General features: G+C 38.1%; 1 protein-coding gene across 1 annotated transcript; it reads left to right on the top strand.

Moving 5' to 3' along the window:
• The first annotated feature begins 22 nt into the window (after positions 1–22).
• Positions 23–18,348, top strand: smc4 (structural maintenance of chromosomes 4). Its single transcript, XM_061719467.1, has 24 exons — positions 23–155; positions 1,294–1,451; positions 2,422–2,612; positions 3,182–3,373; positions 4,410–4,586; positions 6,556–6,720; positions 7,178–7,305; positions 7,507–7,647; positions 8,081–8,231; positions 9,872–10,036; positions 10,162–10,395; positions 10,554–10,739; positions 11,074–11,235; positions 11,367–11,592; positions 11,688–11,764; positions 12,400–12,552; positions 12,708–12,834; positions 13,684–13,873; positions 15,302–15,446; positions 15,679–15,852; positions 16,107–16,289; positions 17,102–17,334; positions 17,543–17,726; positions 18,063–18,348. Exons 2-24 carry the CDS (start codon positions 1,304–1,306, stop codon positions 18,225–18,227), a joined length of 3,897 nt encoding a protein of 1,298 aa, XP_061575451.1. The 5' UTR covers positions 23–155; positions 1,294–1,303; the 3' UTR covers positions 18,228–18,348.
• Positions 18,349–18,414: the final 66 nt, after the last annotated feature.

The following is an 18,414-nucleotide window of genomic DNA, read 5'->3' as shown; positions in this document are numbered from 1 at the left end:
CCATTTACAATCTGTGCTGCTGGCGGCGAGCAGCGAGCAGGAGCAACACGGGCTGGACCACAGGATTATATCTGCCAAGACGCGGATTTTATATCAGTTTTTTTCTTTTAATCAGAAAGGAAGTCTATTGACGGATCGTGTATCTATCGCGGAAGGTATATAACTACATTTTAACGGGAGCGTTAGTACCGGGTTCCGTCTATTTGCTGAAATTCATGCGTTATAAACGAGACGAAACGTAATGTCAACAGCGTGTTAAGATACGTTTTAACAGGAAAACGAAGACATACTACGGGAAACAATGAGTCCAGGCCAGGGACACTTTTTGACCACAAACTTAATTTAAATTCAGCTTTTATAAACGCACTCCCAATTGCGAAGTGAAACTCTTCGTAATGCTTAAACTAACTGTCGTGTTTTGATGGGGCTTTTTTTTTTTCTTTCTTTTTTTTTTTTTTTACTGTATATTTATCACTGCGGATTATATAAAACATTGCGGCACCTACATGGATTTACGAGTCGGTTACGTTAGCATATAGCAGCTAACTAAAGTTTTAGTGGGAAAAAAAACTCCACATTAAGGTTTTAAGTTTATCATGGTGGAGCTACTTGACCAACACGAGGTTGTAATCTCACATTAGTTTGGTGAAAGTGCTCACCTAGCGGGTTAGATCGCTTCTACCTCCGCCCCCAACATCAAAGTTAATATTACTGTTACTCTGAGCTCAGCTCCTTCTCAATACTGTCCATACAAGATGGATAGAGTTAGGGGGGGGGGGATTATATCTATTGGCATAAAACTGAATAGTGTTTTCCAGCTGGTGACGTTAACAGCATTTTTCTCCTTTTCCGTCACTGCAGCGCTGGTTGACCGTCCACCTATGTACGGCGCTGTTAAATACATAGTCTACATGCTGATGGTTGCTAAAATAAATGTGATTTTGGGGGGGAAACACCGTTGAGTTTATACTGATGTCCACTTTTAAATCTAGTCGTGACGGAAGCTCGGCTGCCTTGTTTATAGGTCAAAACCAAAGAGTATACCACTTTATTCAGGTTGCAAATGTATACTCTGTAACAGGGTTTTACCTCATTTACAACTATTTAGCATATGGAGAGAAAAAAAAAAGAGTTACCTATTGGCTATGGGATGGGTGGTAGTGCGACCTGACTGTGGTAATGATAAACGCCTGACAGATTAGCTGCGTGTGACTTGACTGTAAGTGGAGTTGAGGGATTGACAGGCACAAACACCATTCATGGATGTTCTGTTTTCCACTGGCCCCCGCTTAGATTGCAAATCATGCCATCTAAAACTGCAAAGAGCTCAACTGCGTCCGCTAAGCCAAGAGGGAAAGGGTCGCAGCCTCGGGATCACTCCGAGGACGAGCTGGATGTGCCCCCTCAGGAAACCAAGTCCAATGGCCAAGAGGAGGCACCACCGACAACTGGCAAGTAACAAAGGCTGTTTTGGTGTCTGAATCTAAATAAGTTGTTCACTCAATTGCTTTGCGTGTATTGCTGTATTGCTACAGCCCAACTGGCACAGTTGTAAAGGGTTTTTTTTCTAGCTTAGTCTGAACACGTAGCGGGGATGGCTGAGACGGGTTTTTTTTTTTTTTTTTTTTTTTCTAAAGTGCCAGTCATCAATAAACTCATTTTTGGAGTGATTTTGATCACGTCGAAAGTACTTCTTGCCCGGGTCTCTTCAGCAAACGAGGTGATTTACTTCGAATAATGTGATGTTTGGTGGTGCAATCTTTGACTAAATGTTTATAACTTAATATTAGATATTGCGTGTGCTGCTCTTAAGATGCACAAAGGCAGTGGTTGATGTTTGTAATTATTAGGATGTGTTAGAAGGCTCGACTGGGTGTCTGGCTGCCAGGATTTTATCTTAATACACACGACTCCTTTGCTTGTTTGTGTTTGTGCGCACAATAGATTTTTGGCAGGTCGATCGTTGTGAATTGGTGGGGTGGCTATATAATCGTTTTAGCGTTATACATCATAATCAAAAAAATATTTTTTTTTCTGTATTTTGTCTGTAGTTAAGCATGACTGAGAATGTGACGTTGATGGTCGAGAGATACACTTAAGTTATTTATCATCGACGAACTGTTTGTGGCGCATCTACTCTATGAACGCTTCTCGTGGAGAGCGTTTGTGTAATAATGTGGGTCGTTCAATCGCGACCGTGGTCTTTCTGTTTTTCTGGTTAACTCTTGTTTTGAGAACAAAGGAAAATGACGCATGTCAACTTTCTCTGGAGTCGTTGTCTGCTTGTGACTTGGTGCCTGTGTTTTGTTTGTTTGTTTTTGTGCTCATTCACCCCTCCCCCATGCACCACTGTCTGCCCCCCCTCCACACCTGAAACGACTCGCACAGAAGAATAAAAGTTGTATTTTTTGTGTGCTACAGATGCAACTCAGGGGGAAGCTGCCGAGGCAGTTGATAATCGAAGTTTGGAGGAGATTCTCAGTAGCATCCCTCCACCCCCGCCCCCAGCAATGACCAATGAACCGGGCGCTCCTCGCCTCATGATAACACACTTAGTTAATCGCAACTTTAAGTCGTATGCAGGCGAGGAGATTCTGGGGCCTTTTCACAAGGTACGACCAAGTGTGGATATTACTTTTATCTCTGTTTGGGGACTACTTTATAATTGTGCTGTGCTAAGATGAGATTTACCATCAGTGATGGTGTGTTTGAACCTTATTTTATTTTTCTTTAATTTCATATCACCTAAGTACATGTATCTTGCCTTTTGTAGTGAAATGTGACAAGAAAGTAAATAATAATTATTGTTACCATTTGAAAGATTTAATTGACTTAAAAAGTAAAGGTGGAAAAAGTCACTCCTCCATTTTGATTTAGTGAGTGTCTTTCACAGCCAGTGGTTCTTTAGTGGTGTATCCACAATTCCCTTAAATAATGGCTTTCTTTAAACTTTTGGCTTTTGCATTTTTCTGCTCACCCAATTCCTCTGAAAACTTAAAAAAATTATATCTAAATATTAAATCTTAACTACACCTGCAAGAAAAGTTTTCACTGTTGCAAACTTACTATGCTAAAATGTTGTAACAATGCTTAAAATGTTGTAACAATGTTTAAAATGTTTAAAAGAGGTTTCATATAATTGATTTATATATTTTTATTTTCTCTTTTGCCTTTTTCCCAGCGCTTTTCCTGCATCATTGGTCCAAATGGAAGTGGAAAGTCCAATGTCATAGATTCAATGCTCTTTGTGTTTGGATACAGAGCTCAAAAGATCAGATCAAAAAAGCTGTCAGTGCTGATTCACAGCTCTGATAAACACAAAGATGTGCAAAGCTGTACTGTGGAGGTTCACTTTCAAAAGATTATTGATAAGGTAGATATATCCATACCTATATCTTTCTACATTTATCAAAAATGTATTTAGCTTCAAATGAATATACAGTCAAAATTAAAGAGCATTCTCAGGAATCTTTTTGAGTGTGCTGAAAGTTTTCGTTTAATTTTAAATATATTATTTTACAAATCCTCATGCACTATTATTGCTCATTCATCACATCAGTGACTAAGTTCAGACTCAAATTAGACATGAAAGTTACAGCTTTCTCCTACACATGCCATATTTGATTCATATAAAAATTGTCCCTCTATTTGTATTTATGTATTTATTTTAGTGACCGATTAGGTGATTAGTTACTTGTTTGGTGGTACTGTAAAAAGACAAGATGATGATGTATTTTTATTGACAGAAAAATCAAGTCAGATGCATTGAATCACAAACTACTATTAAAACAAGCAGAACTGAATTTTAATAAATTAAAAACTGTTGTGCTCTCAATTTGCCACATGGGTGTAAGTAAGTTTTGCCTTGACTATTATATATTTAAGCATTTCTGCTTGCCACATAAGTTCAGTTTAAATAAAAATCAAGTTGTCTTACTAAGGACACAATCCTGTGTAGTTTGTCAGCTTTACAACCACCATCCCTCAAACCTTTTTTTTTTCCCCCAGATGTGGTGTACACAGCTTGAAATCTTAGAGTATAAAAATCTTATAGACTGTTCTCTACGTTTTATTTATAAATCTATTGTTTAAGCTAACACGTTTCTTAAATTACATGTAATACAATACACTCCGGTATTTTTAGTTAATTAATTTTTTTTCTTCCATATTTTTCTTTGATTTGCCTGGGTCTTTTGTGTGCCTTTAGACAAATCTTTCGTCTTAATTTTGTTTTTTATATGGCTTTTGTTTTGTTTTTTTGTGTGTGTGTGTTTTTCCTCTCTTAACTCTCAGGGGTCTCTAGAGTTGTATAAGTGTTACAGTTTGATATGTAGAGCTGTGTGTATCTCTCCTGGACTGTTCTGTTCTAAGCTGCTCCGTGTCTTCTGCCCCTCCCCCCTCTGAGCCAGGAAGGAGATGACTACGAAGTCATCCCCAACAGCAAGTTCTATGTTTCCAGAACTGCCAACAAAGACAATTCCTCAGCCTACTATATCAATGGAAAGAAAGCTACATTTAAAGAAGTGGGGGCTTTACTCCGAAGCCATGGTATTGACCTCGACCACAATAGATTTCTGATCTTACAGGTAATTGGTAGCTGTTGATTTGCTGGGGTTTTTTTTTTGTTTGTTTGTTTTTTTTAATGGTCTCTTCCATTTCTCGCTCTCTATTTTTTTTTTTTTTTTTTTATTATTATTTAATTCGTTGTGTGACCATTTCTCCTCACCCCCTTTCCTTCACCTCTCTGAGTCAAGTGTTTCATCTGTACCTACAAGCCATGCCTTTCTATGGGAAATAACCTGTTGCACTGGAACTGAAAAGGAGTTCATGTGCCCTCTGCCAGCCCTTAGAGTGCTATAGCAGCGCATCATGGTTTGAAACAGTCTATAAAAAGTGCGAACCATTATTTGCTGCTTTAGAACTTTAAGGAAAAGATGCAGTTTTATCCAGTACAAGAATTATTCACTCAGACCTTGTAGTGGGGAAATCTGTCAGGGTTAACCACCAGTGGGGACAGGTTGGATCCCCCTTCCCCTCCCTTTTCCATGTACCTGCCACGCTTTAGCAGCACGTAAATATTGGCGTGTGAGAACATACACCAACCCCAATATTGGCAGTGCTGCTTCAGTGTGGCTGGATCAAACACCCTCATTATCCCTGCCTTAAAATTGTTTTTTTTTTTTTTGTTTATTTATTCATTTTTAAATCTTTATTTTCTTTATTATGATTATTATATTTAGAACACACACCCTCAGCATTCTGAATACAAGGAAAAATAACTTTCTTGTTTTTTTAATTTTGTTTGTTTTTTAAATGCATTTATTCAGTCTATTATGTTGTACTAAGTTTTATCATTTCAATTGTTTCTCTTCTATCCCCTGTGAGGGTAGTACATCTGACCTACTCATAGCTGATTTAACCGAAGGCATATGGAGTGATGACTTGTATCACACTAGAGCAAAATGGCTGATAAAAAATTTTGTGTCTTTGATAAATTTACTTTTTATTATTTGTAAAATATCTGGAACCATCAGGTGAGTACTGAGATTTATCCTGTTTCACATTTATGTACGTGTAAGCCCGTCCATTTTTACTCTTCTTAGATGTCTGGCTGCATGACTATGGGAATAGACTTGATCTTGTTCTTCAAGGTCACTTTTTTAGGCCTTTGGCAAAGGGAAGCTGTCTATTTTGTGCACTGGTCAGAGCAGAGGATGACGTGGGATTTTTCTCCCCCTTCTGCAAGCTTTTTTTTCCCTGTCATACATAAAAGTAGTGTGTGACTTTCCCCTTTTCCCTGCATGCAATTTTAACCTTATTCAATACATGTAACTATAAAAATGGTGCATTTGTGTTTTACTTTAGACCTTTTGTCTATTATTGTTTTTTTAAAAGCTTCTTCAGAACAAATAAATAAAATTGAACACATGTTCAAACAAATATGATCATACCTTAAAGTTGTTCAGGGCGTGGGACTAAGAAGTATATGTGTACTGTACTTATTCAATTTAGTTCCCCTGGAGTTATAAGAAGTAATAAATTGCAATATTTATCCAAAAAAATAAATCTGTTTATTTTTAAAATTCTCTAAATCTGGTAGCTTGAGTGTTAGCCACTTGGGTTGTGATTGTTGGAGGGACAGTGTGTTGATATTTGGTACTACTGTTCTGAATGACACGTGTTCATCATAATGGGCATGTATTAATTACTTAAAGTACATTTTCAGTCATGTATTTTAGTGCCATATTGTTTTTTTTAATAATTTTTTCCACTTGGCCCCAAAAAATACATTCTCATAGGGAAATTCATTTCTGGTGGTCAATGTGTATTACAGTGTGTGTTTGACTTCAGAAATGTAATATTTACAAAAGCTGTAAATGAATTGACTGCATCTCTTAAAATTAAGTTTGTATATTAACTAATAGATAAAATTACTTTTTTATTTTATCCCTTTTTAAAGAAAAATATTTAATTTCTTTTTTCTTTTCTTTTTTTAATTAAGTAATTTAAGTAGGTATATGCCTTTGCCAATATGCTCTTCTGGACTGTACCTAGGGAGAGGTGGAGCAGATTGCCATGATGAAGCCTAAAGGGCAGACGGAGCATGATGAGGGCATGCTGGAGTACATGGAAGATATCATTGGCTCTTGTCGTCTCAAGGAGCCTATCCAAACCCTGGCTCGTCGCATTGAGCTCCTCAATGAGCAGAGGGGAGAAAAGGTGGCAACACTCATACACTATCTAATCACAGAGCTCAAACTAACCATGGTTCTTTCTTCTCAGTTTCAATGTCATTCACACAGTTGTTTGAAGAGGCTTTGGTTTTTATTTATTTATTTATTTTTTGTTATTTATTTATTTATTTATTCTTGCCCGGTTTTGTGTGCATTTGAGAGTATTTCAGATATTATTATGTTATAAATGTGAATCTAAAGTTTTTAACATAAGCCTCTATTTGACTGTGGTATTTACCACAGACATGGAGATGAAGTCATTAGTTTGGATCTACCCATTGATTTTTATTGATAATTAATGGGATTTTATGTAGATCCTGTTGCATTCGTTTGCTTCTGAAGACTGTTTTGTCAACATATTGATTTCTTCTTATTATTGCCTTAATTGAATTATTAAAGAAATTTGTTACCTGATAATTACAGCAATATTTTCACTGTTTTAGCTAAACAGAGTTAAGCACGTAGAAAAGGAGAAGAATGCTTTGGAAGGAGAAAAGAACAATGCTGTGGAGTTCCTCACACTGGAGAATGATATCTTCAAACTCAAGAGTCGGCTCCATCAGTATTATGTGTGAGTGTATCAGCCTGGTCTCTGTATTCTGTACATGAAATATTGAACAATACAAAGAAAATTGTTGATAAATGTCCCTTACGAGTAGCATGGCACTTTATGTTGTCAAACAATAAAGACTTATTTTATGGCCTAATTAAAGTAGTAATAGTTCAGTTTGGTTTATTTATTTGTAAATTTTTTTTAACTCTTTGATGTTAGTCATGATCTGCAGAAACGTGTGGTGGATAAAGAGCAGGAAAAGCAGAAGATCTTGGAGGAAACCAAGGAACTCACTGAAAAAAATGCAAAGATATCAGAGGAGATGGAGAAAATGAACCAAGAGCTCAACAATGTGGAAAAGTAAGGAATATCTTTCTGTTTATTTGCTTCGTGTAACTTGTGTAACACATGTCTGCTTGCCAGTTTTTCTACTGATATGTCTTATTTTCGTGGTGTTTGTCTATTCAAATGTTGTGTACAAAATATATTTGGTTTTTGAAAATGCGTAGAAGTGACAAAATAATTTTTTATCATTTATTAAAATTTTTCAACACTGATGTATAAAATTGATGCTGTATTACAATCCATAGTGTCATGATTATGTGGCTTTGACAGACATTTATCAATTTAATTTTAAACTGATGAGAATTGCTTTGCTGGAGCCCATTATTCTGGGAATTGTGTGTTGATTTATCTTTCACATTTTCTCCATCTATATGGTATATCAGTGGGATTGTCCAAAAGACCAGATTTAATTTTTTTTAATGAAAAATATATATTTTTTCATTACCAGAAAACAAAATAAAATCAACAAGTATATTGAAACCCAGAAGCAGAAGTTCATCCAGCTAGACATGGAGGATATTGAAGTCCGTGAGAAGATGAAACACTCAAAAAGCAAGAACAAGGCATTGCAGAAGCAGCTGGAAAAGGATCAAAAAAAGGTGTGTTGGCTTTTAAGTTGCAGTTCACTATTACACACAGTTCAATGACTTTATTCAGCTTGGTATCACTGTTTGCTGCTCTGCACTAGATAAATCATGTCACCCTGACAATATCACTATGGGCACACAGTTCAGAGACGCACAGCTGCACAATGTGTCAGGAGAGAATAAGTTTAGCCTTTTTTTTTTCTCCTTTGTAAATTTGCAGCTTACATTGCAACACCAAAGCATCAGTGGCATCTTTAATGTTACTCTTATTTTAGCACTGGCCAAGAAAGAAACATGGGTAAGAAAAATAAAATACAAGTTAGAAGTATGAAGTGTGAAAAGAAAAGCTTTTTCAAGTCTTCATAACAACTGACTAGTCCCCCCCCCCCCCCCCCCCATAGGTGTTGTCAGTTGCCTATTTAAATGCCTATTTTAATTGCATTAATTAATTAATTAATTGCCTTTTTTTTTTTTTTAGGAAATTATTTATTTATAAATTAGGGATCACTGTCAAAAAAAAGTTTTTAAAACCTCAACATTTAATTTTTGAGAAGATGAAGGACCTTTTGTTAATATTATCTAAATGGCCTAGTATAATTCACAGCATAAAATAGAAAGCTATGTAAATCTGAAAATCGACTTTCATGACAGGAAGGGCTATTAGTCCTAAACTAGCCACAAGGGGGCTGTGAAGTAACACACAAGTCGGTGGTGGGCGTTTGCCCGGTTTCACTGTTGAAGTTCTTTCTGTGAGTTGAACGAGTATATCTTTACCTTTCCATTCAATGATAAACTGTCTCAGTTAAACCAAGCTTTATCTCATAGCTTTAGGATAACTTCTCACATGTTTCACACTCTAAAATCCTATTTGCTCCACTTACAATGGCTGTGCTCTAGAGACATCTCGGTCAGAGAGGGAGCTGGACGGAGGCAGGCAGACCTCCTGTTCTGCTGTGTGGTAGTCAACTATGGCCTGGCTTGTGTAACACACCCAACAGCCACATTCACATTTCACCCGAAGTTAACCCTACAAAACATAGACTACACACACACACACACACACACACCCCGCAGCTCCTCCTTTGTTTCAGACATGCAAAGTGGCAGACTGTTATGCTATTCTAATCAGGGCTTTCTTGTGTGTGTGTGTGTGTGTGTGTGTGTGTGTGTGTGTGTGTGTGTGTGTGTGTGTGTGTGTGTGTGTGTGTGTGTGTGTGTGTGTGTGTGTGTGTGTGTGTGTGTGTGTGTGTGTGTGTGTGTGTGTGTGTGTGTGTGTGTGTGTGTGTGTGTGTGTGTGTGTGTGTGTGTGTGTGTGTGTGTGTGTGTGTGTGTGTGTGTGTGTGTGTGTGTGTGTGTGTGTTGTAGTTATTTGTATCTGTCAGTGCCAATAAAAACAATTTAAAAAAATCCTCACACTTCCTGTTTCTTAATCTTTATTGTCAAAATCTTTAATTCAGTTAAACCATTACAATTAAGATCTGTGTTACCCTCCAAACATGAGCACACTGGTATTTTGCGTCAGGTTAAAAATTAAGCAATTTGAAATTGTATCAATTGTTTTTTTTTTTTAATTTAACAGATGTGTAACTTTGCACCACATCCAGAGTTGGACACATCTGTTTCTCAATGCTCTTATCTGGCTTAATTTTCAGCTCGAGGAAGTGCGCGGTATACCAGCCAGCAGTGAAAAGGCCATCTCTGAGGCAACAGCTCGCAAGGAAGACTCGGAAAAACAGAAAGTGAAACAAGAAGAAAAACTAAAAGAAGTGATGGAAAGTCTGAAGGAGGAGACAAGCGGCTTGCAACAGGACAAAGAGGTCTGTGTGTGCAAAAATCTATCTGTTTTCTTAATCCCTGGTTTACATTTAAATTGCATTTTTATATAATTATTTGTGTATTTTCATTGTTTATTGACATTTCTCTGTCCTCTTGGGTTCTCTAGCAAAAAGAGAAAGAACTCATGGAACTCAGCAAAGCTGTAAATGAGACTCGTTCTCGCATGGACCTTGCTCAGTCTGAGCTTGACATCTATCTTAGCCGCCACAAAACGGCTGTGACCCAGCTCAACACAGCCAAGCAGACACTTCAGACAACATCAGACACACTGCAGGAGCGCCGTGCAACCATCAAAGACCTGCAAGTCCAAATACCCAAGAAAGAGCAGGAGCTCAAGAAGGTAAAATAAAGGTCAACATTAGTACACATTAATCTGCATCCTGAGTTTGAATATAACCTAAAGATACAAAATTGAAAACTCAATGCAGTTATTGATGGGGTTGGTTGTGTGCACTTCTGCTTTAATTCTGTGTTTAATTGTTTCTCTGTTCTCCACAGAGCCAAGAAGAGCAGGAGAAACTGATGAAGATGGATAATGAGACAAGGGAGGTGGTGAGGGAACTGAGGCAGAAGGTGGATGAAGCCAAGACCTCACTCTCCTCCAATCGCAGTCGAGGAAAAGTCTTGGATGCTCTAATGCAGCAGAAAAAGAGCGGCCGGATTACTGGCATCTATGGAAGACTGGTAAAAATAGATAATAATATAAACATAAAAAAGCTTTTCCACTTGAATCACAGAAGAGCTACAATTTTTAGTGCTAAATAATTATACAAAATGGAGAAGAATAATTAGGTAAATTATGTTTATAACAGTGATGTGGGGGCTGATCCAAACTGAACGGTCACGATTCATACAAAAATATGCTTCAATAATATTTGGTCAAGCCGGTTAGAATAATTATTGCACTTTGAAAATTAATATTTAGACAAAATGTACTAACATATAATAATAATAATACCAAAGCTATATAAAACTGCAGGCCTGCATTAGCTATTTTATGAGATATCTGTATTTATAGGGAGACCTTGGAGCCATTGATGAGAAGTATGATGTGGCCATTTCCTCTTGTTGTGGTGCTCTGGACAACATTGTGGTGGATACCATTGACACAGCTCAGAAATGTGTAACATTCCTCAAAGAACAAAACATTGGGGTTGCCACTTTCATCGGTCTTGATAAGGTAAAAATTGTGTGTTTTGAGAACTGTAAACAAGAGAATGACGTGGTCCTTTTGTTTCTTAAAAAGATGAATAAATGAAACTTATTATCTGGCTTCTCCTTTTTATTGATTCTCAATCCTTATTTCTGCAGATGAAGGTGTGGGAGAGAAACATGGCTTCAATTCGCACTCCAGAGGACACCCCTCGCCTCTTTGACATGGTGAGAGTGAACAATGAGAATGTGCGACCAGCTTTCTATTTTGCTCTAAGAGACACCCTAGTGGCCCAAGACATGGAGCAAGCCACAAGGATGGCTTTCCAGAAAGACAAGCGCTGGAGGGTGGTCACCCTGAAGGGACAGATCATCGAGATGGCTGGTTGGTGACCCCTTTTTTCTAGCTGACTGTTTTTGTTTTCCTTTTGTCATAATTTCTGGTTTTGATCGCTCTGTGGTGTGTTCTGTGTTTCATAGGCACCATGACTGGAGGTGGAAGAGTTCTGAAGGGCAGAATGGGTTCTTCTATTGGCCCTGAGGTTTCCCAGGAGGAGGTGAGTTCAAATGCATGAAATAAGATCAGTAAAGTTAGATGTCAATGACAAAAAGAGTCCAAGTCAACCCAAAAAGCAAAGTAAAATTCTTAATTTCTCTGTGTAAGTAAAAGTTTGAAATAGTGTGTGCTGATTTAGAGTGAAATCATTTGTTTATTTTAAGACTGTGCAATTGGTCCAACCACCACAAAATGCTAAATGAGGGTTTGAAGAACGGCAAACATGTTGTATCTTTATCGGTTTATGCAAATTATTTTAAGCTTATCTGATGACAAATGCTTCTTTGATTTTATTTATTTTTTTGTTATGAGATTACGATGTCCCCCAGACTGTCGGTCTTTTCAGTGTCTTAAGTGCAAACTCGAAATATCAGAGAAAAATAGTATGAGAAGGACATCAGACTCTTAGCACCATTAAACTCCTTTAAAAGAAAAATAGAGAGCGAGACATTAGTCCTCACTCCAGCAGAGTGATGTCGGGTTCGACAAAAGTAAATAATTCTTGCCATAGTCCTGGAGTTCCTACTTTGCACATTTTTTTTAGAAGTCATTGTGCAATGCTGAATAAACATGGATCCTCAATCACAGGCCACTGGTGTACAAACTATTATCCTTCTTCATGTTTGTTTTCTCCAGCTTGACCGCATGGAGGGCAAGCTAAACGACAAAGTCTCAAAGCTACAGGGCTGCCAGGAGAGAAAGCTGCAGCTAGAGGAGAACATCCAGCACCTGCAGCCACAACTCAGAGAAATGAAGAACACCCTGGAAAAATACACCAACAGCATCACTGTACATCATTTTGTTTTCCTGAGTTTTTTGTCTTATTCATTTAACTTTATTTGACATCTGAATAGTATATGCTTTTCATCTGTTACTACAAACATTATGACTGGTTTTAAAACTTTTTGCTCTTGAGTGAATATTTTTGTCTTTTTTCCCCTCAGAGTTTGGCTGATCAGGAGACTCACTTGAAACTTCAGATTAAGGAGCTTGAAGCCAACGTGTTGGCGGCTGCTCCAGACAAGGCCAAACAGAAACAGATGGAAAAGAGCCTGGGAGCATTCACAAAAGGTCAGAACTTCTGTTAAGTTTATACAAAAGTGTTTCGTTTCTAATACTCGTAATGGTGATAGTAACTGCTTTTGTAAGAAAAATATAACGCCTAATTATTATTATTTTATCTAAGTGTTTGCATTAGACTTTAATCTTTCTAAATATATGCTGCCTGCATACACAAAAATAAAGATACAACTTAGATTTAGCAAATCAAACACGGAAAAGTACTTCAACTAGCAGCAAATTATTTGATACAGTAATTCATTTATCATTCTTCAAACAACCGTGTCAGAAAGAGACATCATGTGGTTGAGGAAGAGAGATTACTCCTGTCTCAGAATGGTCAAACTATTGGTCTGCGTCATGCAAACAAAATAACTAATGCCTGGTATACAGCACACAATTTTGGGCTCATGCAGATTAAAACTTGTTTAAAAAAAAAAATCCATTGAGAAAGATTTGCGGTTATATCTTTCGCCATTGCTCCGAATAAGTCCTACGTCTTTCATTTCAAATGCAGCATGCAATGACATAACTGAGGCAACTTACCTCTTGTCCTTAACCATGATAGGACCATGTTTCCTTGCCACTTATTTTGGACACTTTTTTACCACGAATAAAAGCAGCTTAAAATGTGTTTTTTTTGTTTGTTCTTTTACTCTCTGTGCATAAGAGGTCTCATCACTGTAGAGTCGTGTTTCCCAACCCTGTTCCTCAAGATACACACTGTCACACTGGTTATGTCTAAAAAAAACATGCTGCGCCTCAAAAAAGGTGGAAAAACACAGATGTATATTATAAATATTTGTAATTGTAATTCCTTCACTCTGTGTTTTGTTTGTCTAAAACTTCTGTTTCTCACAGACTATGAAGCAGCTTCCAGTACGGCTGGAAAGGTAGAAAGTGAGGTAAAAAGGCTGCACAACCTCATTGTAGACATCAATAGCCACAAACTTAAGGCTCAGCAGGACCAACTCGATAAGATCAACAAGGACTTGGATGACTGCTCCTCTATCATAACCAAGGCTAAAGTAGCCATAAAGACCGCTGACCGGTGAGAAATATGTGCTATTTCATGTATTTTCATTGTTGGAACACTTTTTACATCTGAAAAATTGGTACAGGGACATGTTGCTTTTGGGATTTAGGGTGTTGGATGACAACATTTATGTTGTAACATATGGTTAAAATGCATACAAGTGAAAGACTGTGTGCTAAGACTTATGCTTTATTTTCATTTGAAATTATATGAGCGAATGTTGAAATTGTTATTTGCCTCCTCGGTGACTGTAAACAAGCTGCAGCCAGGTTAGCTGCTACACCTGATCATGGTTTGGTTGAAACGCGGTGATGAAGAAGGACGAAGCAGCAGATGCACTTTAATAGTGTTGCACAAAATAAATGCCTCTCTTTCAGTTGCCACCCAATGCTTAAATCATGTGGTGGCAGTTGTAATTAAAACAGGGATGTGATTTGTTTGACGAGTTGACGTGCAGCCAGTCATTTGTTGAATGCAATTTGTCGGCTGCAACACTAAAACCTGTCTGAAAACCAGAAGGACAATTGCTTAGACAGAGAAACCCCCATCATTGTTATAGTCACTGTCACTGATTTCTTGTCGAAGATGTTTAATATACAATTTTACTGAATATTTGACGGTGAGTGGATACTGTAAATGTTCTAAAACCCAAGCTAAACTAGTTGGTGTATAAAATGTATGATATGAATGTTATCACAATTACTGTCCCCGTTGTTTTTTTGTTATATAATTTAAGGTGTGTGGTATTACTGTGGATGACAGGAATTACTGTCAGACTTGTAATATTTATGAGCTATGTCAAGTCACCATTTTACCCTCAGGCTGTTTCCTCACAACAGACACACCTGGGATTTGCATTTACTAGTTTGAAGTTTTATTGAACTGCGGAAGTACTACCCGGTAAAAGCTTAAACTTAACCGTAGAGAAAAAACATCATCCAAGTGTTTGTGCTAATACACGCTTAAGAGCTCTTCTGTCTGAAGTATTTTTCTTTTCTTCTTTTCATTGTACTTATGTGACACTGCATGCTTCCTAAGTGATGTTGGCCCTGGCAGCTCTGTGTTTGAACATCTTTGTAAACCAGTTAACTCCGGCTGCAGCTTCACCAACATGCTGCTCACATCACAGGGAATCTCTTTAGACCTTGATGTGACAGGTTGGCTGGCAGGCTTTAGATCCTCGGTCTACACAATCAAAGTATTTGCTTAGTAAAATTCTCCTGCTGGGATGGACTGGCGATCTGTGCTGGATGTAGCACTTATACCTGTAATGACCTGGGATCGGCTCCAGTAGACCCCCGAGACCCTGTACAGGATTGATAGAAAATAAATCAATGAACCTTCTCCTGGTGACCTAATTGAAAGCAATCATCATGACACATCCTGAGTCAGTCCATGTTGAAAGAAGTTAATGGTGAAGTCTGTGTTTCTCTCTTTTTGTAGCAACCTGAAAAAGTGTGAGGAGAGTGTTACCCGTGTGCAGGGTGAGCTGGAGGACAATAAGAAGTTGATGACTGAGCTCACAGAACACATGGAGAAATTGGAAGATCAGGCCAGGGAGATCCAGAAAGGCAGTACAGAAGCTGAGGTTTGTACTTGTTGTTCACTCTTTGTACGATTGATTTATTCAAACATCGTATTGGTTGTTATGCTTTACACCCAATTTAAAAAAGAAAAATCCAGTGATAGCTGTAGGACTTCTGTGTCCATAAAAATGATTCATCATGATGTTAAAACATTTCTGTGTTGCAAGTTAAAGATTCTCTGTCCCGCTTTTATAAAGTAAATAATAACCTGAAGTGCTGCTGTTTGTTCTCCAGGCTGCACTGCCTGAAGTGCAGGAGGAGTATCAGAGGGTTTTGAAGGAGATAAAGATCCTCCAGCAACAGGAACATGCGCTGCAAGAGGAGTCCCTCAATGTCCGGCTCGCCATTGAGCAAATAGACGCCACAATCACTAAACACAGCGGAAAGATCAAATATTGGCACGAGGAGGTGAGTCGTCATGTTTGAGGGAATTCAAGGGACTTTTATTTTTATGACATCAGTTTCTGCAGTTAATAAGGATATAGTTGGCAAACAAACAATGGAGGGCTGAATGTTCAGTGACAAATACAGTCCATGATACTTCACCAGCTTTCTTTTTCAATAATTCAATAATACAAAGTTGGATGGATCTCGTGACAATGATCTTGTTTTTAGGCCAGACTAATCCTCATCTCTCACCTGAATTTGTTTACATTCTGCAGGCTGTCAAGCTGTCTCTTCACTCCATGGAAGGCCAGCCAGCAGAGACTCTCCCTGTGCTCCCTCCCGCTGAGTTGGAAGCAATCAAAGATCCCAACATCATCGTCAACAAGATGAGCACGTTGGAGATCCAGTGTGGTCAGATGAAGCCCAATCTTGGAGCTATCTCTGAGTACAAAAAGAAGGTATGCACCACAGAATCCAACACCCCGCTTGATAACATTTACAGATGAAAGGATTTGACTTTTTCATGACTTTTTCGTTGACAACTATTCACTTCCATCCACTTCCACTGAAGTTCTCTGATAAAGTCAAGTTATGAGTTTTGTTTAGTAGCTGCATGTGTCTGCATTTGCTCCTTTTGAAGATCAGAGTTGAACTCACCCCAGCAGTGACAGCTGATGCAGTTACTTTCCTCAAAGTTGCATTAAAAAGGAGCCAGGAGCCCCAGAAGGCTTTTAAAAACGAAAATCTGCATCACTTTGTCAAATATTTACTTTAAAAAAATGCTCTGTCCCATAAAGTTTTTGAGATTTTAATGAAAAAGGGGGTTTGAAATGTGTTTTTACTTTTTTTTTTTTGTATTTATTAGTAGCTTTTTTGAGACATAAACAATGTACATATTTCCACTGCTGTTGACGGTTTAGATAGATTTAGAAGAAGTCAGGGTCAGTAGCTCAAATAAGTTGAATTGGTTTCTCTATAGTTCAGTAGCTGGTCGATATTTCTTAGCTCCTCATCAGAAGGTTTTTGATTTTCAAAACAAAAGAGACAAACTTAGTTTTGACTGAAAGCGAAACCGAGCTAGAAGATAAATTAGTAGTTTCAGAGAGAAGCCTTACAACTTACAAACAAAAGTTTGTGGTAAAATATAAAACGGGGTATTCTGTTGAATCCTTTAAAAAGTGTTTGTGTAATATGCATTACATCGACTTCCCAATAAAGAAACATGTTAAAAAAAACAAAAGTTTTTGATCCAGACTGCGTGTGTTTCCAGGAGGAGCTGTACCTGCAGCGAGTTGCCCAGCTGGATGAGATCACCTCGGAGAGGGACAAATTCAAACATGGCTACGAGGACTTGCGCAAACGCCGACTCAATGAGTTCATGACGGGATTCAACATGATCACCAACAAGCTGAAGGAGAATTACCAGATGCTTACTCTGGGTGGTGACGCGGAGCTGGAGCTCGTGGACAGTTTAGACCCTTTCTCTGAGGGCATCATGTTCAGGTAAAGGGAAAAGGGACTGTGGACACTGGAACGTTTGTAAAAACTCAGCTCATCTTTAACACCAGCAGCTGCATAAATTTAACTTTTGCGTTTGCTTCAAGACAGAAATACACACGCTTACACTCCTGTACTCATTGACTTGCATTCTAGGTATGATTCCCATCTTTTCCTTGTTTTAATTTGACCTTTTTTTCCCTCCCGTTCTCAGTGTTCGTCCTCCAAAGAAAAGCTGGAAGAAGATCTTTAACCTGTCTGGAGGAGAAAAGACCCTCAGCTCCCTGGCTCTGGTGTTTGCTCTGCACCACTACAAGCCCACGCCGCTCTACTTCATGGACGAGATAGATGCTGCTCTCGACTTCAAGAACGTCTCCATAGTGGCGTGTTACATATACGTGAGTATGGACAGATGTTCCTTACATGTGCTCACTTATGGATCGAATATCCTGGGAATTTTAACTTTAACACTCAGGGCCTCTTTAAACAAGAAAGGATTCCCAAAAACATTTGAGGCCCGAAATAAGCAGTGAATTGTGCCTTTTGAAACCCAGATAGCGTTATATTCACATTATGGAAAACAACCTTAAACTACTAAATCAAGTTTTTGATTCTGGATCCAGTGTAAAGTCTTGAGCTGACAGCCTTCATTCTTTCTCACATCGAGCAGCAACATGCAAATACTCGGCCCACATTAAAATCTCTGCTGACTTTCTCTTCCCTTATCTCTGTAGGAGCAAACAAAGAATGCCCAGTTCATCATCATCTCCTTGAGGAATAACATGTTTGAGATCGCTGATCGTCTTATCGGTATTTACAAAACGCACAACACAACCAAGAGCGTGGGAATCAACCCCAAGACCATCATCTTCAAAGAGCACGAAGCCATCACCGCTTAAACCCATCTTCCTGCTTCTGTCTTTTATTTTCCCATTTCACACTGTGTAAATATTTTTAAACTGTCCCTTTCAATTAAATGCTGCTATTCTTATCCAACCAATAAATGTTTTCCAGTAAGAAGTTTGTTCATGTGAGTTATTGTCAATGAAGAAATATTATAAAGGCTTCTTAATCTGCTTTAAAGTC

The sequence above is a fragment of the Cololabis saira genome, chromosome 4, assembly GCF_033807715.1.
Source record: "Cololabis saira isolate AMF1-May2022 chromosome 4, fColSai1.1, whole genome shotgun sequence".
Classification (NCBI taxonomy): domain Eukaryota; kingdom Metazoa; phylum Chordata; class Actinopteri; order Beloniformes; family Belonidae; genus Cololabis; species Cololabis saira.
Note: the sequence above shows the minus strand (reverse complement) of the source record. Positions and strands in the feature narration are given on the sequence as shown.